General features: G+C 37.3%; 1 protein-coding gene across 5 annotated transcripts in view; it reads left to right on the top strand.

Annotated features, from left to right (window-relative positions):
- The window catches only part of STK39 (serine/threonine kinase 39), a 101,661-nt gene that overhangs the window by 17,978 nt on the left and 60,395 nt on the right, over nucleotides 1–23,288 (top strand). For 2 of the 5 annotated variants that reach the window (XM_065069750.1, XM_065069752.1), the window contains exons 2-11: nucleotides 5,423–5,535; nucleotides 6,353–6,544; nucleotides 10,678–10,786; nucleotides 12,097–12,238; nucleotides 14,396–14,451; nucleotides 19,008–19,117; nucleotides 19,289–19,390; nucleotides 19,578–19,711; nucleotides 22,950–22,998; nucleotides 23,105–23,170. In XM_065069750.1, coding sequence (XP_064925822.1) covers nucleotides 5,423–5,535; nucleotides 6,353–6,544; nucleotides 10,678–10,786; nucleotides 12,097–12,238; nucleotides 14,396–14,451; nucleotides 19,008–19,117; nucleotides 19,289–19,390; nucleotides 19,578–19,711; nucleotides 22,950–22,998; nucleotides 23,105–23,170 — 1,073 coding nt within the window. Of the gene's footprint in view, nucleotides 1–5,422; nucleotides 5,536–6,352; nucleotides 6,545–10,677; nucleotides 10,787–12,096; nucleotides 12,239–14,395; nucleotides 14,452–19,007; nucleotides 19,118–19,288; nucleotides 19,391–19,577; nucleotides 19,712–22,949; nucleotides 22,999–23,104; nucleotides 23,171–23,288 lie in introns of those variants that run through there. The other 3 variants (XM_065069751.1, XM_065069753.1, XM_021291371.2) reach the window with 2 other exon arrangements.

The raw sequence follows: 23,288 nt of genomic DNA, 5'->3' as shown, positions 1-23,288 counted from the left end.
TAACCCAGTGATTCTGTAGCCATAATGGTGATGTTTTTAAATGTCCAGGTGCAGAACAAATTAATTTTGTATGGCTCCATGAAGAATTAATGAGATTAATGGTTGAATAATGAAAATGCAGAAGTAGCAGTTCTATGTATGGGTATGGATTTGGTAGAACACTTAGTGTATTTTAAGTGAATTATGTCATAAACCTAATGGCTAGCAAACTAGTATTCAAGTGAGTTCTGAGGGGAGAGATTTGATCTCAGCATGAATTAAGAACACAAAGTAGGCAGGAGTTGTTAGTAAATTGTATCTATGTGGTTATCCTGAAGTTCTTAAGAACAGAAGCATTTGTTTTGTGAAGATGGAGAGGGAAATGATGAGTTCATTTTCTGTGAAGAAATTAAATTTCAGCCAGTTTTAGAGTTTAGTATAGTGGTCTAAATGAGCTTTAATGAGGTGATTTATAACTTATTTTAGTCAGTGGAAGCAATATGAAAGAAAATGGGTAATACTGAAAGATCTCTAGAGTATTGTGGGGTAAAAGCTAGAAACTGAAAGAAATTAAAGTTTATTTGTTCTCGATTTCTTAACCAAAAGTATTGCTTTGCCACCAACAGGATTGATTCTTTTGAGACTGAATAAATTAGTTTTGCTCGATGCTGCTACAGTATATGTTGAAGTACTGGTCAGTTCATAACACATATGTAGTAGTGCTTGAAATATGCTACCCATTATTGCATGCAATATACAACATATAAAATATAACTTTCAGAGCTTGTATATAAGCACAGGTGCTTTGCATGTTACATAAAACCCCCCATGATTTATGACTCCATTTGTGCAGGTATAGTTTGTGTTTACAAGTGCATTCTGCTCTATGCAAAAGGAGTTCTGCAGTTACGTTGTGTATGAGCTGCATTTGAGAATTACCTATGGGACTCTGTTCTTCAGAACTGGACTGTTTGAAAGATTAAATAAAAATACTTTTATAGCTGTTTAATCCGTTTTCACAGATTTTATTCTGTTTAGTATGGACTTCTTTTACAGACAGTCTTGGATTTGAGGCTGACTTAAAATTTGTGTGGTGTCAGCTACATTTAATAGGAGATGTCTGTATGCTGGGGAAGCGGAAGAGGTATAAAAATGTCGATGGTGTAGGTCAGCATGTGAGAATTTGTATAGATTCTGAGATAAGGTATTTAATCTTTTCCAATTACGACTGCTGCCTAACCCTTCAGATACCTAGTCAATGAGAAAACTCAGCGTTGCCAACAGATTACATTATCTTCAGAGATTAGGTGAAACAACTGTGGGGCTGAGAAAGGTGTCTTTGGGTAGGGTGTCTGAAGGGACCTAATGAATGCAGAAATCTTCAAAAAAGGTTTGTGTTGGCATACTGTAGAGTAACATGGAACTACTAGAAAAAGACTTGGTGAATTATTATGGGGCAATAAGTTTACTGACTTTTGTTTTTCAGAAGAAAATTGGATGGCATAGTTCTAGATCTATTTTGAATAGGGTTACTGTGCTGTGGTGAATTAGTGGAAAGTGTCAGACCTTTATACATAACAGAGAATAAATGAACTGTTACATGCTTGTATGAAGAAGGATGTGTGCATGTGTGATGTGCAAGTGGTACAGTCCAGTCATCTCACCTCACTGTCTTTTTGAGACCAGATTAGTGGAGGGTAGATAAAAATTAAATGTTAGTATCAGTTGTTGATCACACTTGTTCAAAGACCCTTCTTCTTCTCTTTGTTAGCTGGTGACAGGTATCATGAAGGTTAAGTGCCTGTATTAAAAAAAAGAGAGAAAAAATACCTTTATTTTTCAAGAACAGCTTGAAGGAACTTACTCACTTATGCTTAAATCCTGGATGAGTATTTGTGTTTGCGGGGTTTTTGTATGCTTTCTTGGAAGCATTTGCAAAGTGCAATGTAGAAAACTACTTTTCGGTTATGCCCTTTCAGAAGAAGTGTGGTCATATGTAATTGTTCTTGAGAATGTTTCTGTTGCATGAACCCAAATATTATAGTTAAAAGCATTTCGAATGGGTCTGCTGTGCTGAGGGCAGGGTGGTAGGGTGTGCATGTCCATAGCATGAAGGAACAGGTTGGCTGTGAGGGCATGCTTGCACTAGAGAGAAGGATGGCAGCAAAAAATGTTGAGGACAAGATGAAACTCTCTGACCTGTTGACCATTGTGAAATCAGAGTATTAGGTATCTTAATGTGGACTGAAGCTGCCTTATTTCTCTGCCAACTTTTGAAATTGGTGAAGAGAGCTTGTCTGTAGCAGGAGAAGGACTTTTCCAGTAGTGGAAAAAACATATTTCTTACAAAGCTCTTTTTTTTGAGCCTGACCACTGTTAATCCTTTGTCCTCCTTCTGCAGGAGACAGCTTGATCTAAAGGCCTCATGGTTTATCCAGCCTGAGCTTTTATTATACTACAGTTTCCTTAATAGAGGCTGGATGCTAAAACCAGTCTTTTCTTTAGTTGTGGTGTAGTTAGGGTGTTCTCTGCTGGGAGAGTTAGGCTGTGGAAGACTCGTAAGGTTCAGCATACCCGAACAAGTCATGCCTTCTGACAAGGAATGGTTGACTGTGATCTGTTCTATGCAGTCATTTCCCATGGCCCTAATTTGTTATGCTAAATAGTTGTGTCTGTGAAAATTTGGTTTCACTGTATGATTGCGCATTACTCATGTAGTCTGTTATCTCTCAACTGAAATGCCTATCTAGGTAGTCCTGTTTATAGCAGCTACTCCTCTGGAACACTTCACATTTTTGCTTATTTAGTAGACCAGAGAAGGGCATCTCTATTGAGATTGAAGGAGTCTTCTGGTGAGACAGGAATGCTGCAGATTTTCCTCATCTTCATTGCTGGTTGTTCACCTTGTGTGCTAGAGGAGGAGAGGGGAATATCCTTTAAGAGGAAGGAGACATATAGCCACTAAGTGCCTGGCTCCTACTTCAGTACTTGAAACTGCTTTTTTAAATGGCTTTTATATATAGGTCCCACTGCGAATACAGTCTGCACAGATTGCCTTTACTATCAAAATACTGTATCATGTAGAGTATTCAAAAGGCAGGAGAAAGAAGAAACCTAGATAGATTGGCTTTATTCTAAACATAGAAAGCTTTTTGCATTGTCAGTGCATCATATTCTTGTGGCAAAGAGTATTCCACTGCAAGTCATCTCTGTCTGAGAAGAAAACACAGGGAAATGCACTGAAAGGTTTTTCATAGAAGTAAACTTCAGACTCTAGTTTGTGTCCTAAAACCTCTCATCTTGTCCTCTTTCAGTAGGCAAAAGGGGAACAGATCTTAAACTTGTGTGTGAGGGTAGCTCAGGATTAGTTTTGCAATCATGAGTTTTTAACTAGTAGTAAGCATATAGTCTTTGGTTTGGGTTCTCGCAGGACTTAAGGAAGTGATATAGCAGGATGGGGTCAGGGATGTGACAGGACTCTTTTTTGTAATCTGTTTTTTCCCAAATGTTTTGAAGTGTTACTTATTGTCATTTTACATTAACTTGAAGAAGCAGCCAGGATTTCATCCAGGTGTTAGCCGAATAATTTTTCTGTGTGCTCTTTCTGTTTGTCCTTTATGTGGCCTTTGTATATGAATTTATTTTGACAGCGGAGGTCTAGTTGTTTCCTACAACTACCAGAATAGATGAAAAAGATACATCAAGGAAAATCTTGGTCTTTGTTCCTGTATCCTTAATAGCTACAAATTTGCCTTTTTCACCCTGCCTCAACCTACAGCTGTATAGCCAAAGTAATGAGAAGATTTGTGTCTTGATGTCTGCAGAATGAGAGCTTTGTTAAAGAGATGAGTCTTACTTGAGCTGAACTATGCTGACTTGGTGGTTCCTTCCTTGGGATCTCTTATTTAATTTTTGAAACCTCTATTAATTATTTTATTACTTACATTATTTTAATTTTTAAAGGCTTTGTTCTGTAAGCAGACGGAACAGGACATGTCAATATTTGTCTGTGACCACATCCTGCAATAATATGACTAGTTAGTTCTGTTGAGACTTTTTTTAAGATGAGCTCAGAATTTTGTAATGAAATTCATACACTGAGTTAAAAAGCTTTGTGATTGGAGTGAAAAGGTCATGTGAACAAAAAATACATGAAAATAGCTAAGCAAATAGCAACTAAAACATGAACAATAACTTTCAGTCATGAGGTATTGTCGGTGCTGTTTTCAGATGTGCAGAGGGAAAGGCTCTCAATTGTTCTTAAGTCGGCTGGTAACTGAATCCATGTTTGTAGAGCTTGACAACAAAAGGCTTTTTGTTCACAATTTGTATTCATCTAGGACATGCCAATTACTGAGCATAAACAGAATATAGGGTATGAGCAGGCTAGTATAACATGTTGCTCAATTCATGACTTACCAGAAATCCATAATTTATATTAAAATATTTAGAATTACAAGTAGAAGCTACTCATTGGGGGATTTTAGATTTCTGCATGAATGAGCATGATATAATTACTTTGAGGAAGCACACATTGCTGTATTAAATGTGGTGGCAAGATGTGCAACCTGGGCAAAACTCTTTCTGAATATTACTTGCAATCATTTCATGAATTTAGTGATGCAAAACTGACTGGGACAAGCTAGTGGGTGCTTGATAAAAGAAGCAACAAGACCTTCTACACCTGCTGTTTGCAAATAAAGCATACTAAAGAAAATTATTCGTTCAATTCTACCAAGCTTTGTTATCAGTATAGCTCTGTGACTGTATGTAATTTGCATGTCAAATAAGCATGACTGACTTTCTCTGCTGGGCCATTCAGAAACGTGCATCATCTTACTGTTGGTGTGATACTCTTGCCTCCTGTGCTCTTCACAAGAATCAGCATAATTTTTGTAGGATGTTACCCTAATCATGATGAATGAGCAGGAATACAGATGCAACTGCAGAAGATGTGGCATGTGCAATTTTACTGATATTTTTCTATTCATTGCATAGTGGGGAAAAAAAAAACCCCATGGTTAAACAGGGACTCACCTGAAAGAACAGAAAGAAATAACACTTGATAAAGCACGGCTCTCCCTCATCCCCTTTCCCCCAATGTTTTAAATGTGTTAGTTGTGCAAGTCATGTTATTGATTACAAGAGATGTATCCAAAGACAAAAACACAATGGTTCCCAAAGTATATGAAATGCATTGAGGTTGTGGGTATGACTTGATAAATTTTAATTTGTCAGCTTAAGAACTTTTTGTGAACTATGAAACAGAAACTTCGAAGTTTTTCTTCTCCATTTGAGAAGCATGCAAGCAGTCTTGCTAGTGGAAAGACTGAAAAAGGATAAACAGCAGATTTTAAGTTCTTTGCCAGAATGGAGTCCTTATGTTGGTTACTGGTTTAAACTCCTGTTATATTAAGAGTGGGTTTTTTCTGCCCTTTTTCAGGTAGTGGTGCTACAGCAGTTGTCCAGGCAGCGCTATGCAAACCCAGGCAAGAACGTGTAGCAATAAAGAGGATCAACTTAGAAAAATGCCAAACCAGTATGGATGAATTACTTGTAAGTAAATCGGAGGGGAACATACTACATGGGGACTACCTTCTGTTTTGGTTTTGGTTTTTGCTTGGTTATAAGAGCGAGGGTAGAATTTTATGCAGGATAATAGTAAGAAAAAGGATTTGAAAATATTCCTGGAAGAAATATACCCTTCCCCTAAAAATATTTGTTACTAATGTATAATTTCTAATGCCACAAAACCAAGAAGTACAAATTTGAAGCTTGGGATAACCAGCTGTGGGAAGAACTTTACCCCTTGCTTTCTGAAGACTTGATTTTCAAGAGATTACTGTCTGGTTGTCTCTTAATACAGAGGAAATATACATTTTTCTTTGGTTAAACACTGTTTAAAATGCAAAGGTAAAATTTAGTAGGACTTCTCAAAATCTCTAAAGCACCAAAACATGGCAAAAACTACTTGCTGGATCATTTTGTAATGATAACTTCTGAGGGAAAAAGTAGGAATGGTTACACTGTCATCTACACAAGGAAACTCTTGTTAAAGCTAATAACACGCATTTATCTGATAAGCCGTAACAAGCCATTTGAGGAATGCTGTTTGTTTGGGTCACTGATCAGAGGAGGAAGGGACCCGTAAGAGGCCCTTTGTAAAAGGGACTGCAAGAGTTTTTCCTCTGCGCTGGTTATGGCAATCCAGACAGAGTTGCAAAGAACTGTTAAAAAATGAAACCTGTTGCTTTCTAATGTTCCTAGATTGGGTGCTTGTAAGACTAATGCGTATTTATATGCAGGCAGCATAACAAGAGTTGAAGGACACAAAACCATTCTAAAAGTGAGAACACTCTCTTCTGTTCCACAGGTTATACTACTGCCTAGAGACTGTGGGCTTTTTCTAATGCAGAAATTCCTGCCTCTGAAGGAAATGATCTCCTCAGCAGGGAATTGCCAGTGCAAAAGATATCTTGAATTTGATACAGAGGGTATGGTCCATCCAGTTTCTTCAGATAAGATGGCTTGTTTACAGTGGAGGACCCAAAATGCTCTTCCTATGGTGATTGATGGCATTCGCCTTCAGTTTATGTAACAGTTTGTATGGAACATGGTTGTGTTTTTTAAAAGAGGATTGTGGTAGTAGAAGGTACCTCTGAGGTAGTGAGGCTTCTGTCAGTTAAATTCTAAAGATAAATTCTGAACTGTGTTTAGAAAGAGAACAGCCCAAGGCGAGATGCTGTGCGTGATGTATTAACATCTACAGCCCATAAAGAACATTTCTATAAACCCAGAAACACTAGTCATTGTAATATAAAATGCCCAAAATTTGATCTTTTTTGATTAGAATTTGAACTTGTAATGGAATTAAGGATTTGAAAGTTACAAAAAATAAAACCAGACAAAACTGCCAAAAATCTGCAGGAGATATCCAGGTGGTCTAGAGAAATGACAGAAGTTAGTTGCCAGTTTGTACAAAGTTACCTTAGCAAGTGCTTGATTATCTTTACTGCTGACATGTCTCTACTGTCTGCAAAATGAGACAATAGGTCTTGAAGGTTTTGTCCCATATTGCTTTGTTTTGGTACAAAGACAACTGTCCATACCATCTTTTTTATTTTTTAACATAAGTCAATTTATGCTTTTCTGTGTTCTGATTTTGTGTTTCTTTCATTTGTTGATCTGTTTTGATCTGAACATAAATTCTGGCTTTCAGAGTTCCTGGTTAGGAGTGGAAGAAAGAAAAAAGGGATATTTATGATTCCTTTTATTTTTAGATGTCCATATACACACATGTGCATGCATACACATACATAATTCTTTCTTTTTTTATTTTTTTTTGTGAGAGGAAGTATACTTATTCTGACTCAGTTCTAACAGAGATTTAAAATAGAGATGCTATTATGGAAAAGAGCATCATTGACCTTAAAAACTCTTGTTACAAGTGTACTAACATTTTTGTTTCTGTTAATAATAGTTAGAATGCTGTTGTGTTTTGGGTTTTTAGCAGTATTTTTGAGCCTGCTCAATTTTTTCATCACTTATTTTTTCTGATCAAACAGTTTCTTTTGGCACATGGGCATTCTAAAACTCTTATCTGCCCTCTGAACATACTGTTTTGTAAAGTCCTGCTGCTTATGGATGCTGTGCAAAGGCACCCTTCACAAATTCTCAGCTGTGTGGCCTTCAGAGAAGTGGAAAATGCAGCAAGCTTGGTGCCGGTGTAAGCAGACTTAGGGCTTGGGCCAATGTCAATTAAAATAGAAAGGCAGCGGGGGAGGGAGTTTACATAATACTAAGGTTACACAAACTGCCAAACTCCTGAAATTCAATACTCTGTTTCCTGTGATGTCCTGTGTTCTCACTATTGTAAGCTAAATGTAACTTAACCTCACGAGCCAAGGAAAAGGTTCCCTTAGTATTGTCCTGACTGGGTATCTTCTGCCATCTGCTTACCTCCAGTTTTTTAAAACAGAAGAAATAATCAACACTACAAACCAAATAATATTCCATAGGATGGCTTATTTGATTGAGTAGATTTTCTGAACTGTTTGCATTCTTGCTGTGGCAGCCCTGGGAGGCAGGCTCTCTGGAGGAGCCCACCATGTGTTACGCCCAGCCCCTCAAAGAGCTCCCGGGGAAGCACCCGCAGAGTGGTGGCACCCGCCTGGTCGCTGGGAGCTGGACCCAGCTCTGCTGGTGCTGCAGCTGAGCTCTGAGTGGAGCTGTCTTGCAGTTGCTTATTAACTGTGTGACCCATCTGCCCTTAGGCTGACACATGTTTTTGTGCAGCTGCTCAGTGAAACTGGATCAGGAATAACCTGGCTAAAAAGAAGTTAGCTTTTAACCTGGAGGTATTTCCTGATGCAGTGCACACACTCTTGTGCTAGCACAAGGGAGGGAGAAGCAGAGGGGTGAGAGAGAGACTTCAAATTTAAAGTTCTGTAATGGCTTTGGTGGTGTTGAATGTCTAAGGTAATGTGAATGTGAAGGAGACTCTGGGACATCCTGCTGCAAGCTTTTCCTCTGACAGTGTATTTTAAGCAAATGCTTTTCTCGCTCATTTGTGCATACCATGCACTGCAACCAGGTAATTGAAGTTTCTGAAGGCTCACCATTCTGTGTGTGATAGGGGCTCTCAAGAACTGCATGTCTGAAATTAACACTTTCCTGACTAAGATTTAATCCCTTATCTCTTGTGGGGTGCTTCCTGAATGTTTATTTTTGTTTTGCAAAGACTCTCTTTGGAAAAAGTCGCTGAAGCTAAGACACAAAGTGCCTTTGGCCGTGGTTACTGTGTAGCTCAATTTTTGCCCAGGAGTTGATGCAGGCAGACAAAATATTCATAGCACTTTTCAGTTGAAGGTCGCAAAGCTTAGCACAATCAATTAGTATTAGTTACATTGTTGCACTATTAATGTGTGAGTAAAAAGGCTGAGGTATATTTTCTCCCACTAGTGGCAGGTAGACTTCTTGAGCCCTTGGTATATTACCAGCACAGTAATACATAAACAATGTAAGACGGCATGTCAAACTCCTTTTTACTGGGGGGGGGCACAACAGCCTCGTGGTTGCCATCAAAGGCCAGATGTCATTTTAGGACTGTACAAATGTAAGAAATGAAATAATAATAGAGAGTGGGAGAGTTATTATTAAGATTTAGTATGGATACCTGAACTAAGGATGTAAGGCAGTACTAAGAAGGCAGTAATTTGACCTGTGTTTAAACTGACATGTCTTCTGGGAAAGCAAAATGTTCCTCAAATATGTTTCTTCTGTTTTCCATGTACTGTCTCCTGGGGAGGGGGCAAAAAAAAAGCTATTTTGCAGATTGCTCAGTTATTCAGGCTCATGGCATGACTGTCTAGGCATTCATCCTTCTGTGGTTTAGGACTCAGAAGTTGTCTGAGGAGGAGGTCTGACAACAGGACTAGCTAAAGTGTATGTCAAGCTACTGCCTGACTTAATAGTCACAAACATGCATCACGAGATTAAATCACTGTCTTTAATACACAAAATTAACTTTTTAATTAGAAAGTTGCCATGATCTTGAGTGCATTGCAAATAATAAGGAAAAAAACCACCCTCTTTCAAACACCTGCTGAATTGAGGTTGCAAGTTGAAAATGGCATCTGTGACAGCTGTAATGAATTTTAATGGGACTGCCCTAGTGCCTGCCCTGAGCCAGTGCTGGTGAGTAAGCGGGTAATATGGGTCGCCCTGAAAACAGTTGCTTTTCAGGGAGGGAGGGGAGGTGGAAGAGAGTGATTTTTAGCTGGTTTGGCTCCCTGACTGGCTCACCCTCCAGCAGCATCTCCTCTAGCACTAGGGATCAGGGCTGTGTGGCCTGAGGTGGAGAGGGAGAAGGAGGGTTGTGGGAGCTTAAATTGGTGTGAGGCCAAACCCTCCGATACAAAGAAGGCCTAAACACTGCTAAGTAGAGCATTGGCAGGATAAGGAGAGCTGCCAGAAAGGTGTTACAGAAAGAATGAATAGAAAAAGGACTCTGCTTGAAATAGCAGATACAAGGCAGTCATTCTTAATGCGTACAGCTGTGGCGTGTCATAGATGGTGTTACTTGGTAGTGCCACGTTGTGCATCTGTTGGTGACTGTGTGCTTCTCTAGTCAATTGTTTCCTCTGACTTTTGGTCTGTAATGTTGCTTTTTCCTCTTGCACTTCTGTTTGATTGCGTGGCTTTGGTGTCCACCTGTCCATCCCACAGTAGCTGAGCCAGTGGTGCTGTGTCCTTTGTCCAACAGCTTCCTTCCGCCTTTCCTACCTGCTCCCATTCGACTCTTTTCGTATCCTTTTTGAACAGGAAATGCAGTAGGTTTTGATCTTTCCTTGTGTTTTCTTGTCAAGACTGTATCCACACCTTCAGCTCTTGGAGACTGCTCATTCTTCATTGCTCACTCTGAATTTGGGACTTCAGCAGAAATTTCTTTGCTGTTCTTAGAAGAAAATTGATGTAGTTATGTCTATATCTCCTGGCCAAGCCTCCCTCATTTTCTTTGCAATGATATTTTGTCTTGCATGCAGATCGATAGGTAAACTGAAATGATTTGGTGCCTTGGTGCATATTCTGTGCATACTTCAGTTCTGTTGTAGTATTTCACTTTGGAAATTAACTTTCTCTCTGTACAAGTAGAACTGATATTTGGCTGTGTTATGTTGGTCTTTGTATTTCTTACAGAAAGAAATTCAAGCAATGAGTCAATGCAATCACCCCAATGTGGTAACGTATTACACATCTTTTGTGGTGAAGGATGAACTTTGGCTGGTGATGAAACTGTTAAGTGGTGGTAAGTTACTGGTTTTACTTGTTTAGCTGCAAAGATATTGTATGATCTTTTTTCTAATGTACCTTCTTTGAATTAATTGACCTAAACCAAGTAAGGAGAGGGGAGAGACCACATAGGATGAACCTTGAGACAAAGGTGTGTTATACCAGGAATGTGCAAGCTTAAGAAATTTGTATAGGTATTAACATGTCGATAGTACAGGCTAAGAATTACTGAGATAAAGACTGTTGATCTAACTACTGTAATTCTTTATTCTGAATCAATATATTAAAATCCTATATTAAGTGTGTGTAGAGAAAACTGATGAGAATTAAGTCACTTCTGCCAGTGTGGCCTTTTTTGAGTTTCTCCAGAATCCACTCTATTTTTGTAAAAGTGTATATATTTCTGATTTCATAAGAAGTGTTTCTCATTCCTTATTCAAGGAAGATTCTTCCTTGTGTATGCATTATACATGTTGCGTTCTTTTTATTGCTTAAACTAATCAAACACTCATTACAATTTTTATGATGATGGTTAATGGTATAAAAATCTTACTTGGTTCTGTATGTACTTGTGTGAATGTACTTGTAGTTTAGAAAAGTAAGGCTCCAAAATATGATGTGGTGGTCCTGGTTGCTACGTGATGTTCTTCAAAATGTCTTGATGGCAGCAGACTAGTGCCCCATCATGCTTGAAAGTAAGGATAGGAAGTGGTCATAAAATACCATTTGTTACATCACATTTAGGTGAATTGTTGAGTTTAATCTAAAGGAAGCACAGACCCTGAGAGAAACCAGTGATTCGTGGGAAGAATTTACTGTGAACTGTTGAAAATAAATGTTGCTATTAGATTCCTTGACATCGAACTGCAATTAATATACATTTCAAACTGGGTGTCACTAGGAATGTTGTCGTGATTTCTTTGCAGAGAATATCCCCTTCCAGTCTTGCAGCTGCATGTTTACGTCATGAACACATGAACCATAATTAAGCTGGATAATAAACCAAAGCCTTTGCTGTCTGTTTAAATGTGGGATACTCCTGAACTTTTAATAAACGGTATCTTAGCAAGATATTAGCAGATCTTTCTAATGGGTCATTGTGTGTTACCGTATTCTTGACCAAAAAAACTGTGCTTTGTTTCTTGTTTGAACAAGGTAGCGGTATTCTGTATTCTGAGCTAGTTACACGAGGTCTTTACACATACATGCAAAGATTTAAATTGCAGTAGAGTAGAAAGAATGAATAAATATAACTTTCTCAATAATCTGATATGATAATACTGTATATATGCCTTTTTTTTTTTTTTCCCTGGATCTACAATACAGGTTCAATGCTTGATATAATAAAGTATATTGTCAACAGAGGAGAGCACAAAAATGGTGTCCTTGAAGAACCCATAATAGCAACAATTCTTAAAGAAGTTTTGGAGGGCTTAGACTATCTACACAGGAATGGGCAAATTCACAGGTAGGAGAGTATACACAGTGAAAAGCAATTTTAAAGTTGCATGTATGGTTTGTTAATACTGGTCAGCTGCAGTTGCTTGGCTAAGCACATTGTATTGCCTCTTTCACAGACTGTAAATGCAGTCAGTAATTATCAAATGAAACACTCAGGCAGATGCTGTAATCTTGACTGCAGTTTGTCACTAATACTTAGTACTTACCAGGTCTTTATGCTCTCTGTCTGTCTCTCTTACAGTTAGGATAGGCCTGTGCTGCACTAAATGTGCCAGAACTGTGGTCTATACTCCTGTGCCTCTTGATACTCCAAATATTTAATGTGAATCTAGTTTATGTGATGTGATCTGTGACTTGGTTATTGTGTTGCACAGCAAACCTGTAATCTTGGGCGCTCAGGTACTGCTGCGTGGATATGAAATTTATTTTTTTCCTGGCAATCAGTAATGTCTATTAGAACTCTATAGACCTTTCTTTATCATCACACATGAAGCTGGGATTGGAACTATGGAACTGCATCTCGGTGTATATGCATCTAGTGATTGTTCTCTTCTATATATTATCTTTCCACTAACTTCCCTAGTGTAAATTGTGCAGGTGCCTCAAGATGGTCTATACATACCTGCTGTAGCCAACCCACAGGTTGCTTTCACTGTTTGGATGTTGGAAGTGCTGTACTCTGCCCTTCCTAATTAATTTCACTGAGGTGAATTTGCCTCTTCAGGAGAGTGCCTACAACAGGCTTTCTGTCTGTTCCAAGCGTTAGCCTTTTATAAGGGAGTCCTTTAAACGAAAAGCAGATGCACTGCAAACAGAACCCTGAGAATCAAGGTATTGCAGATGTAGCACAGTAATTGTTCTTTATGTGTACTTCTTATGTCTCATAAATGAACTGCCTCTCATGTAAATCAAGAACTGTTTCTTCCTTTTGCAAAGAGAAAATTGAGATAAATGGAGAAATAAAGAACAATTATCTTGACTTCTGGTCTGGAATGCCAAACATCTCCCTCAAAACTTAATTCATAGTCTAATGTTTAGCTGGTATTGTTGTGGAAGGAACATCCATTAGCTTTTAAGGATAACGGGACCCTTTGAGGTCAGATTTGGGCATTCCACTTGTCTACTCTTAAAGAACCTTAAAAAGATAAAAAGAGAGAGATCTATTTGTTATATCTGAGATTTCTCCTTTATTATAACATTTAATTTGTAAACTGTGCAGTACCTCAGAAGTCTTGTTCAAGACAATACAGCGAGTGTTCCTTTTCCCATGTCTGTTGTAGGTAAAAGCCGTGGGAGTTTGGGGGACACTGTATCAGGTGGTATTGGCCAGTTGGAGCTGTTTCCAGAATTATTCAGGGATTTTGTTGTGTGTTTTGATGCGTTCTTGTTTCTGTATAAGGAAACAAGTTATATTACCTTTCAATAGCAATGTGTTAAGTATTTTCAGTACATTTTGGAGATTGATTTGCCCAAATTCTTAATGTTTATGATATATTTTGAATTAACGATTTATCCTGTGCATTAAGAATGGGATACACATATCTGTAAAATAAAAACAGCCAGAAAAGTTTCTTCTTAACATGATGTGTGAAAAGTATGTTAAATAGATACAGTTGACTGTTAAACACGTGCTGAATTTCTGACAGATTCAGTGTCATGTAACTTTTCATTATGGTACCCTATAGCAAAATATGCTTGCTATTCCCCGAGCTGTAATAGTTTCATTGGGTAGAAAACTACTGCGTATTTGTATTGACCTTTCTTGAAGATGAGCCTCTCTGTGAAGAGATCAAAGAGGAGATTTTCAACTTTTCTTTTCCATTAGTGTTGCAGAGGATGTGAGAAAGCATTACTTCTTACTCTAAAGCTCTGAAAGCTCCCAGATTGTGAGATTTTATTTATAAAAGTGGTAAAAGAGCCTTTGGACCTAAGTATTTCTGTTTTCATTTTGTACAAAAGAGACTGAGTTTTTGAGAGTTAGAGTTCTTCACTCTATTCTATTGTAAATCAGTTAACATTTTATACTTCAGTTCCTGTATCTGTTTTGTAATTTTTAAAATGCTGTTTTGTGAAACTAATAACTATGCAATGTTTATTGATCTATTTATTTACATAAAAGGTGCACATATGTACTCTCTTACTAAGCTCTGTTTGTACGTTCTAGAGATTTGAAGGCTGGCAACATTCTTCTTGGTGAAGATGGCTCTGTGCAAATAGCAGGTAATGGCAGTGGTAAAGTAATGACTGAATAAGAGAAAAAGGTAATTGCAGCTGGATTAGGGGCAACAGATACAATTTTTTCTGTTGGCTTTTAACAATTCCTGTAGCTACAAGTTATCTAGTTTCAGATTTCAGGAATTTTGGTTAATGATATATGATGTAGAAATTACTCGATATTTTTCTGTGTTCTGTCAAATGTATCAGGAAATTTTTTGTGTCCTTGTAAAATTTCCTTTTGAATCACCCATGTACCTTAAACAGCTTGCAAATGGTAGCAACTCTGAATGTATCTATATGCTTCTTGGTAGTATGTGAGAATCAAATTATTTAGTCTTCATAAGGTCTTAAGTACTTAGCAAACCGCATATCCCATCTTTCAGGGTAGTATCAGGTATCTGGAAAATAGCATGAGCAGGTGGTGATACCTGCCCCCTCTCCCAGCACACTCCCAGGCCTTTCACAGTTTATAGCTCATGACCCAGCGATGAAAGCTTTGTGTTTAGTAGCCCTCAGTAATAAAAATGGCTATGGTCAAAAGTTCTTTTCTACATAAACAATGCTTTGAAAGTACCATGTAAACATATAGTTTGAGGGATCTAATATGCCAGTGTCTGAAGTTTATGAAACTTGATGGGAAAATATTGTCTGCCAGGTGAGTCATTTACTAATTGGAGCAATTTTAAATCTTCTTGTTTGAGTTCAAGACTTAAGTAGGTAGTCAATTTTATAGACTCAAATTTTAATAAGATACTTGATGTTTATTTATTCACTTTATTGTACCTAACAGGTCACTTCACTTCATATAGCACTTTTGGCAACTGTTAAGATTTGAAGTCTGTGTTGTTCAAGTGTTTTTTAGATCTTCTGTTGTAAAGGAGCAGATGTCCAGGCAACAAACTTAATTAAAAATAATAACTAAAAAGTTGAAAGATAACATCTCAGGAGCCATCTGAAATAAAGCTGTTGACTTTAGAATATTACTTTCACACATAATCAAATCTACTCTCCCAGTAATCAGATAACATTCAAACAACTAAATTTATCCCTTTCTAGTTCAACTTCAGAGCTTGATTTCTTGACCTTTTCCTCCTTTTTGCTGTAGGCATCTTAATGAGTTAGGCTTTAATTGTGCTGGTAAGACATTCACTGCAAGTTGGACTGAGGAAGTTGAGTGGCTGGATAGATAGGGGGAATGTGCCTTTCTGTGATGCGTTATTTCAATACCAGGTTATTTCTGATCTTCAGGAGAAAAGTGCAGTGGTGTCAATCTTGTTTCTTTGTCGGTGTGAGGCTGTTCTCTTTGGGACAGCTGAACATTGCACATTAACTGAAAGCCAGTTTTAAATGTCAAAGAGGCTGAAATTAATCCTTTTTACATCTTTTTGCCTTGACAAAGTAAGATCTCCTTTCATCTTTCGAGAACAGACATCTGATAATTTTGCTTCCTTTTATTTGCTAGAAGAACTTCGATTCTTTGGACTGCCCATTCTTCTGCACCTCAAGCTTATATAATGAAAACCTGTATCCGTAGTACACACTACTAATATATATGAAGTGTATTGTTTGAAGACACAGCTGTCTGTTAGCATTTCTGGGTTCTAAGGAGCTATGGCTCACAAATGAAGCTTAGCCCAGGGTTTATTTGACAAAAGACTTCTGTGAAGATGCAGAAGAGCATAGATTCTTCAAAGAATTGGGGTAGCGCTGCAGAGACCTCTGATTATGGACCTTGGAGGTTCTGCAAACAGAATCTGCTCAGTCTTTGGTGGGAAAGAGCAAAATACACATATTTTTATTTAAAGTGGGGAGACCTCTGTACAGAGCGGGAAACTTTTGACTTATTCAGAAATATAATGTTAAATAGTCACTGCAGTCCTGCAGCTCTGACATTCTACTTTAAACTCTTGGGATTGTAACATCTGGTGCTTTGGGCAAACAAGATGATTGTAAGTAGTCAGGGTTTCAAGCCTTCTAAGCCTGAGCTGCCTGGTGAAGGTCAAAATGTCAAACCGGTAAAGGAACAGATACGTGAGATGAGGTAAGGAGCATATAGCAAAGAGCAGTTGTAGAGATTGGTGGAAATGTAGGCGGCATGGGTTGTATGATGCATTTATTCTATACAAGAAATGGCAGTTTCAATAAAGCTTGTAAGAAAAAGAACACATTTGAAGGAGTCAAGTCAGAAGATCCTGCTCTTCATATTTGTGCACAGGTGGCTGTGTGAACTTACCCATTGCACCAGTGGTCTTCAGTGTGTTCACTCCTGTGGTAATCCATACCCACAGATATGTTTGAAAAGATCTGGTTAAAAACAGGCAGAGCCTGTGTCTCCATTGATCAAGCTAGATGGAGGAGAAAGATTTACCAGGGGAATTGTTTGGCAGCCCAAGCTTTCTTTGGCCATCCCCATTCTCACAGGCTTGATGCTTTTATTTCTCTCCCAGTCTTAAGCATAACTCTACATGTGGCCTTGACTGAGCCTTAGGTTAAAGTCTACAGCCACTGTCAAGGTGACAAAGTTAAGAAGAAACATCTTTGCAATCCGTATCTTCCTGCAGCAGCTGCTTTGCAGCTCCACTGCCATGGAAGCAGTGGTTTTGTCATTCTCCCAAGCCTGATCCTCACCCTAAAGCTTGGTTTTGGCTGAGGCCAAGTGCCCAGCCCAGGCTGAGGTGAAAAAGGTGTTAGCCTACAAGTAATTTGTCTTCTATGTTTATTTGGGCAGCTCTGTTTCCTTTGATTTCAGAATGCTTTACTAATACAGTAAAATCAGGGCTCTTCATTAAATTAGTTTTTTCTTTCATATTAAATGTAACTTTAAGTGCCTAACACTTTTGAATTGTTCAGCTCTTCCCTTATGATACGTTTCTCTTTCCTCTTTATGTAAATACATTGTCTCCTATGTGATAGGCAGATTGTTACTCTATGTCATGTATTTTCTTAAATAACCTGTATTTGTGGAAGCTACACCTAATATTGGAAACTAAAGTCTTGTTTTTATTGAGTAGCTTTCAAAGCATTCTTTCTGTCTGTAAACATACAACAATGTTTGACTAATTTTATAGTGAAATGTTTACTTGACTTAATTGAAGAGTCATCACATCTTTCTCAGTGAGGTGGTGCCATACTTCATTTTGAAGCTTGTGCAATAAGACATTTTACTTAGTTTTTGGGTTGTGTGTTTTGGTTTTTTATCCATTTTCTTCCCTCACCCATTTATATTTGTTGTGTGTTGTCCTTTTTGAAATTAATGGTAATAGGGAAAAACAGCAGTAAGGTTAAGTCAGGATTTTACCTGTGTATCTCAGTTCCTGAAAGGACCTGTAAAGTATTGTCCAATACAAATTATTTATCTTTGGTACTCAAAGGACATTTTTTTTCCATCTCTCCTTTTTTTTTTTATGCTTTTATTTATTCATTTTTTATTTCTACCCATTCAGCTTTTTCTTATATGCAATAGTTCCTCTTCAGAAAACTGACACTAATACTAGTGTTTTTAGGTCAGTAGAACTTAGAAGCGGGTGTTTCTGAAGCTTTTCATGCTTTTCAGAAATAGAAACAAAACCTGTCTGTTCTATAACTTACAAATTTAAAAAAAATAAATATATATATATTCATCAGACAAGCTGCAGGGAAAATTAAAGAATACTGTTTGAAGCCTGCTTTGTACTTGTCTAATGTATTTATGTGTGTTTTTGTGATGTAGAAGAGGTCCAGCATTTGAGTCTGATGCTTAACGATTGTTTAGTGGAAAGTAATGATAAAACTAAGTTTTCTTTAGTTACTGATTTTTTTTTACCTTAAAATCAGGGAACAATAGGAAAATAAAAATTGAAGGTCTGTAGTAAACTGCTTGATTTTAGTGTAACTGGGTTGTAAATAGGATAGTCTAAAATATTCTTAATATAGCTTCATCCAAAATAGCAATATTTCTTCATACATTGATAATCTGCTCTCCTTTCTTCCATTTAAGCCATACCTCTCCCATACAGCTGTCACTGGTATGGTAATAGATTCACAGAACACTAAGGTATTTTGCAATTTTGGAATCTGGAAAAAACTATTAATGTCGTTGTCTACCATGAAATGTAGATCGTTCATCACTTTGCTGGTTATCTTTGATTTGTCAAATCTCTGTAAGTATTTAAATTATAAATGGTATTCCCTCTTGTTCAAATCGCAGTCAAATTTAGTAGCTAGACAGCAGTAGCTCCTTATCTTTGAACAGCATCAGATGGAAACCTTTCAAACCTTGGCTCAAAGTGTGCACAGGAACATCTTACATGACAGACATGCAGGAGTCCTTTGTAATATTATTCAGGAAGACACATACTAGGAGGCTGAACTTGAGGGTGTCTTAGTGAAGTGCTCTCAGATAAAACTATCCCCGTGTATTTCATTGTGTTTCAAGACAGTGTGTCACAAAACAAAGATAAGCTCTGCAATGGAGAGTTTCTATAAGTAGACCTTTATGAATTTACTTCATTTCTAAAGTGTAAAACTTTTGCTTTGTTATAGGCAGTTTAACAGATTTTGACTTTTTTCCCCCTTCCCAGATTTTGGTGTTAGTGCATTTTTAGCAACGGGAGGTGATGTTACTCGTAACAAAGTAAGGAAAACTTTTGTTGGTACTCCATGTTGGATGGCCCCTGAAGTAATGGAGCAGGTATTCCTAATGTTAATATGTATATGTGTGTATATATATATGTGTGTGTGTATATATAGATATCTATATATATCTATATATATATATAATATTTTTTTTTTTTTTCCCAGTCTTTAGTTTTTGGAACTTGAGACATCATCACCTTGTTTTTCCTTTCTGGTTCTATTCCAGGTGCGAGGTTATGACTTCAAAGCTGACATGTGGAGTTTTGGGATAACAGCCATTGAGTTAGCAACAGGAGCAGCACCTTATCACAAATACCCTCCTATGAAAGTAACAGTCACTTTGTGTTACTTAATGCTGTTAGCTGTATTATTGATGCTGCTAGATAGTCCTTCATTGTCAATAGCAACTCAAGATATCTAAATATATGTGTTCTGTGGAATATTTATTTTCTTTTCATTTCTACTTGTTTTGAATTGATTTTGTTTACAGTATCTCTTTTTTGGGTTTACTGTAGGTGTTAATGCTGACACTTCAAAATGACCCTCCTACTTTAGAGACAGGCGTAGAGGATAAGGAGATGATGAAAAAGTATGGCAAATCCTTTAGAAAACTAATTTCATTATGCCTTCAAAAAGATCCCTCCAAAAGGTAGGTCCTTATTGCCATTTACAGTGGAATTATTTTTTAAAATGCACAGACAATTTGAAGTTCCAGTGTTTAAACATCATCTTTAAGTGTATGATTCACATTTTGTAAATAGCAGCTTTCAGTTCTCTTCATCTGGGGAGAAGAAATAGCCTCTTAATTATCACTTAAGTTTTTTTCCTCTGGGTAGTTAATGCAATTTATGTATACTTAAATATACTGATGAATTAAACTCCGATCAAACAGAAGTCCTTGATTTACATCTTAATTTTTCGTCTGAGGGAAGACAGAAATCTTGATATTGTACATAAGTCTAACAAGACTGTTCAGATTGATGAGACAAACTGTTAGTAACCAAACATATCAATCTTTTGGCCTTAAAATTATTTATTTACTTTTAATTTAATTCAATGTTTTCCTATTTTGTGACATAAGCTCAGCGTTTCTTTTAACTTAGATGTTTCCAGAGAAAATTACTTATTAAGAGGTATTTATTTTTTACTGTGGTGTTAAGAGTTCCAGACTTGTTTAGAGTTTTCCTCATGTTTATGTAGGCAATTGCATGTCATAGTATCTGTGTGTTTTTTTCTTTCTTAGTGTGTTTTGTGAACAGGATAGCCAAGATGATAAAAATAGTCAACATCTATTCCAAAACCATTGCTGAGGTCCCAAATTCCCAGAACAATTTGTTTATTTATCCTTTATTCGTTTTTTTTATGCACCTATTTTTGTGGGTATCTTTTGCTGAAAAGTTGGAGGAGGCACATTCTGATTAACATTATTTCCTGAGGGTATTTAATGTATCACTTTTTTTAAGACTTTCAGAGCTGCTGTTTCTGGGGGAAAAAAAGATTGTCCCACTTGAATGCTGTGTGGGTTTTCTCTGGTGTATACTTTGCTGAGGTTATACTAGCTTAAAAGGAAATTATTGTCGGGAGTGAAATTGAAAAGGTGACAGCAGCAATACTAGAGAACAAATGTAATTAAGAAAAAGGATTGCATTGCAACATCTTCTTGAAATTCTTAAAATGCTTTTTTTTTGATTGAAGGGTCATTTTTGTACTGTTTTCAGAATTCCAGATCCTTAAAATTGAGGGTGTTAGTAGCAAGTCCTGATGCTTTAAGCTTAGCGCTGCTGCTTACAGATAAGAATGAAATGTGTTCCGGGTAATCAAGCTTCTTTTAGTTTCCTGTGTCCAGAAATATTCAGGGCAAGATTAAATTGGTATGAAAACATGGGAAGTAAATAATTAAAATGGTTTTCCTTCTCTCTTTGAATACATAATGCCAAGTTACCTGACACATTTAAACACATTAGTGTTTAAACTAATTACACTACTTTATTACACTAATGTTTAAACATGTGTAATATCTTCATACTCAGGATTGCCTTGAATTGAACACCTAAACATGAGATCAGTGATTAGATCTGTGTACCCGTTACTCTAATCAAGGAGCAAGTGTCCTTATATTGTAGGGTCATCGGTATTTTTTATGTTTCTCCCCAGCCAGGGTTTAATTTTGCATGGGCATACCTACATAGTCGTCGTGTCAGTTGTGGGACAAATGCTTGCTCTTTCTGGCAAATTCTAGGACTGGCATTGCACAGTTGTTGTGTCGGAATGTGGTGTTTGTGGTTTTGGGATCTGTGTGTGGGTGTTTCTCTCTCTCCCCAGTGCCAAGGATGCTGCTTACAGTCCTCAGCTGCAATTCACTGCCATGGCCTGTGAGGAAAACAGGCCCAGAAGGCATATCCAGACCAGTTCAGAAGTGTCTGGCATAATGATAGAGGAATGGAAAACACTAGTTTGGATAAAACTTTACTAAGAACCTAGCTTTTAACTGTGCATATCCCTGTTGTGAGATTTGATGGTACTGGATCTCTGAAACTTATCTGCAAGTTAAGAGTAAATTTCAGACAGAGCGTTAGAACTGTGACAGAGAAACTGTTTTTTGTTTTGTTTTGTTTTTTTAAGTGTTTCCCTTCCTTTTTGCTCATCCAAGGTTTACATGTGACTTATGGCTCAGCCTGGTGGTCTTCACAGTACCATTACTAAGAACTCCTTTATTATAGAATTTGGTGCTTTGGAGGGGAAGAAGAATAAGTGCTCAGTCTGTGCTACTGTCTGTGTCTAAATTGGATTCTTTTTGTTGATGTCAGAAGTTGTTTCATTATTTCTAGCAGGCTTGAACTGATATATACATACACACTAGTTACTGCTCCTCTTCACAATAAATATATGTGTACACAGAGAAGTAGACTAGTACAGATTTTGGTTTGGTCTTTTTTTTTTTGAGACCAAAATTTTCCAAATTAATGCTTTCCACTGTCTTATCTAGTCTATGTTGTATCCAATCTCTTGCTTTAATTTAAATGGAAAACTATAACAGATGTCGCTTCTGTTTATATAGAAATTATCAATCTTGGAGATTTCGGCTTCCCTGAACATAGCCATGTCAAAATTAGTCTTGATTAGTGGTATGGGCTCCTAATGGAAAGGATGAAAAGAGCCTGAAGGATTTTATTTCATCCCAAGAGATGCTTTACTTTCTCTCCAGAGTCTGCTTCAGTACTAGAGCTGGCTTTGGCTGGATAAGTAGCTTTTTAGGTCCCTGAAGCTAGGGAAGACAAATCCTGCTGTTGGAATCACTCTGGCAGCTGCAAGACTGTGCTTATCTGTTGAAAACGTCAAAAATATAAACCTGAGGATGATGAGAAGGAAGAGACTTAACCAAACTGCAAGTAAAAGTGAAATTTCTAGGTTTTGACCTCCTGACTGTTGCTTTGATTTTCAATTGACTGATTGGTTGGAAGATGCTCCTGCTGAGTCTCTTGGTTTATGCATCAGGTTAATAGTGTTGGTATAGTTTCTTGTGAAAACCTGCTGACATCAATGAAGTAAAAGAATGCTGGTAGCAGATATTGATGCTACTGTTTGGAGAATGTAATTATTCTTTTATTGCTGTGGAGAAAAGTTCAGGTGCATTCATAGAGTCACTTGGGAAAGAACATGATACCTGACTTTCTTTGTTTTAAGGGTAAAATGCATTTGTGTTGAGAGAAAAAGGGAGAAAACTGCCAACTTGGAGACTGATTTTTTTTTGCTTTGGTATTTTTGCCGTAGGGAGACTTAATTTTCAATTCAAAAGTGTTACAGACGTACCATTTAACTACCATCTTGTACTGTATTCACTGAGAGGGGTCTTTGTTTTCTGTTCTAATTTATTATTGATCTTTCAGGCCCACAGCAGCAGAACTTTTAAAATGCAAATTTTTCCAGAAAGCCAAGGTAAAATGTTTAACCCTACGAGTAAATTTTGCTCTGCCTTAAAATCTACATGAAATTTCTTCTTTCTTTGTCTTGATTTTTAACGTAGCAAATGTTGGTTTTGCAGACTAGAGAATACCTGATTGAAAAGCTTCTCACTAGGACGCCTAATATAGCACAAAGAGCAAAAAAGGTGAGTGTATTCACATCTTTTTCTTGACTAGTACGTAAAACAAAGCAGGGACTGTTCAGTTGCCTTAAAAATTAGTTGGCTGGCTGATTCTGTTACGCAGTACTTAAGACAGTGACTG

This window comes from Columba livia, chromosome 7 (genome assembly GCF_036013475.1).
Source record: "Columba livia isolate bColLiv1 breed racing homer chromosome 7, bColLiv1.pat.W.v2, whole genome shotgun sequence".
Lineage (NCBI taxonomy): Eukaryota > Metazoa > Chordata > Aves > Columbiformes > Columbidae > Columba > Columba livia.
The sequence above is the reverse complement of the archived record's forward strand: the minus strand, read 5'-3'. Positions and strand labels throughout refer to the sequence as shown.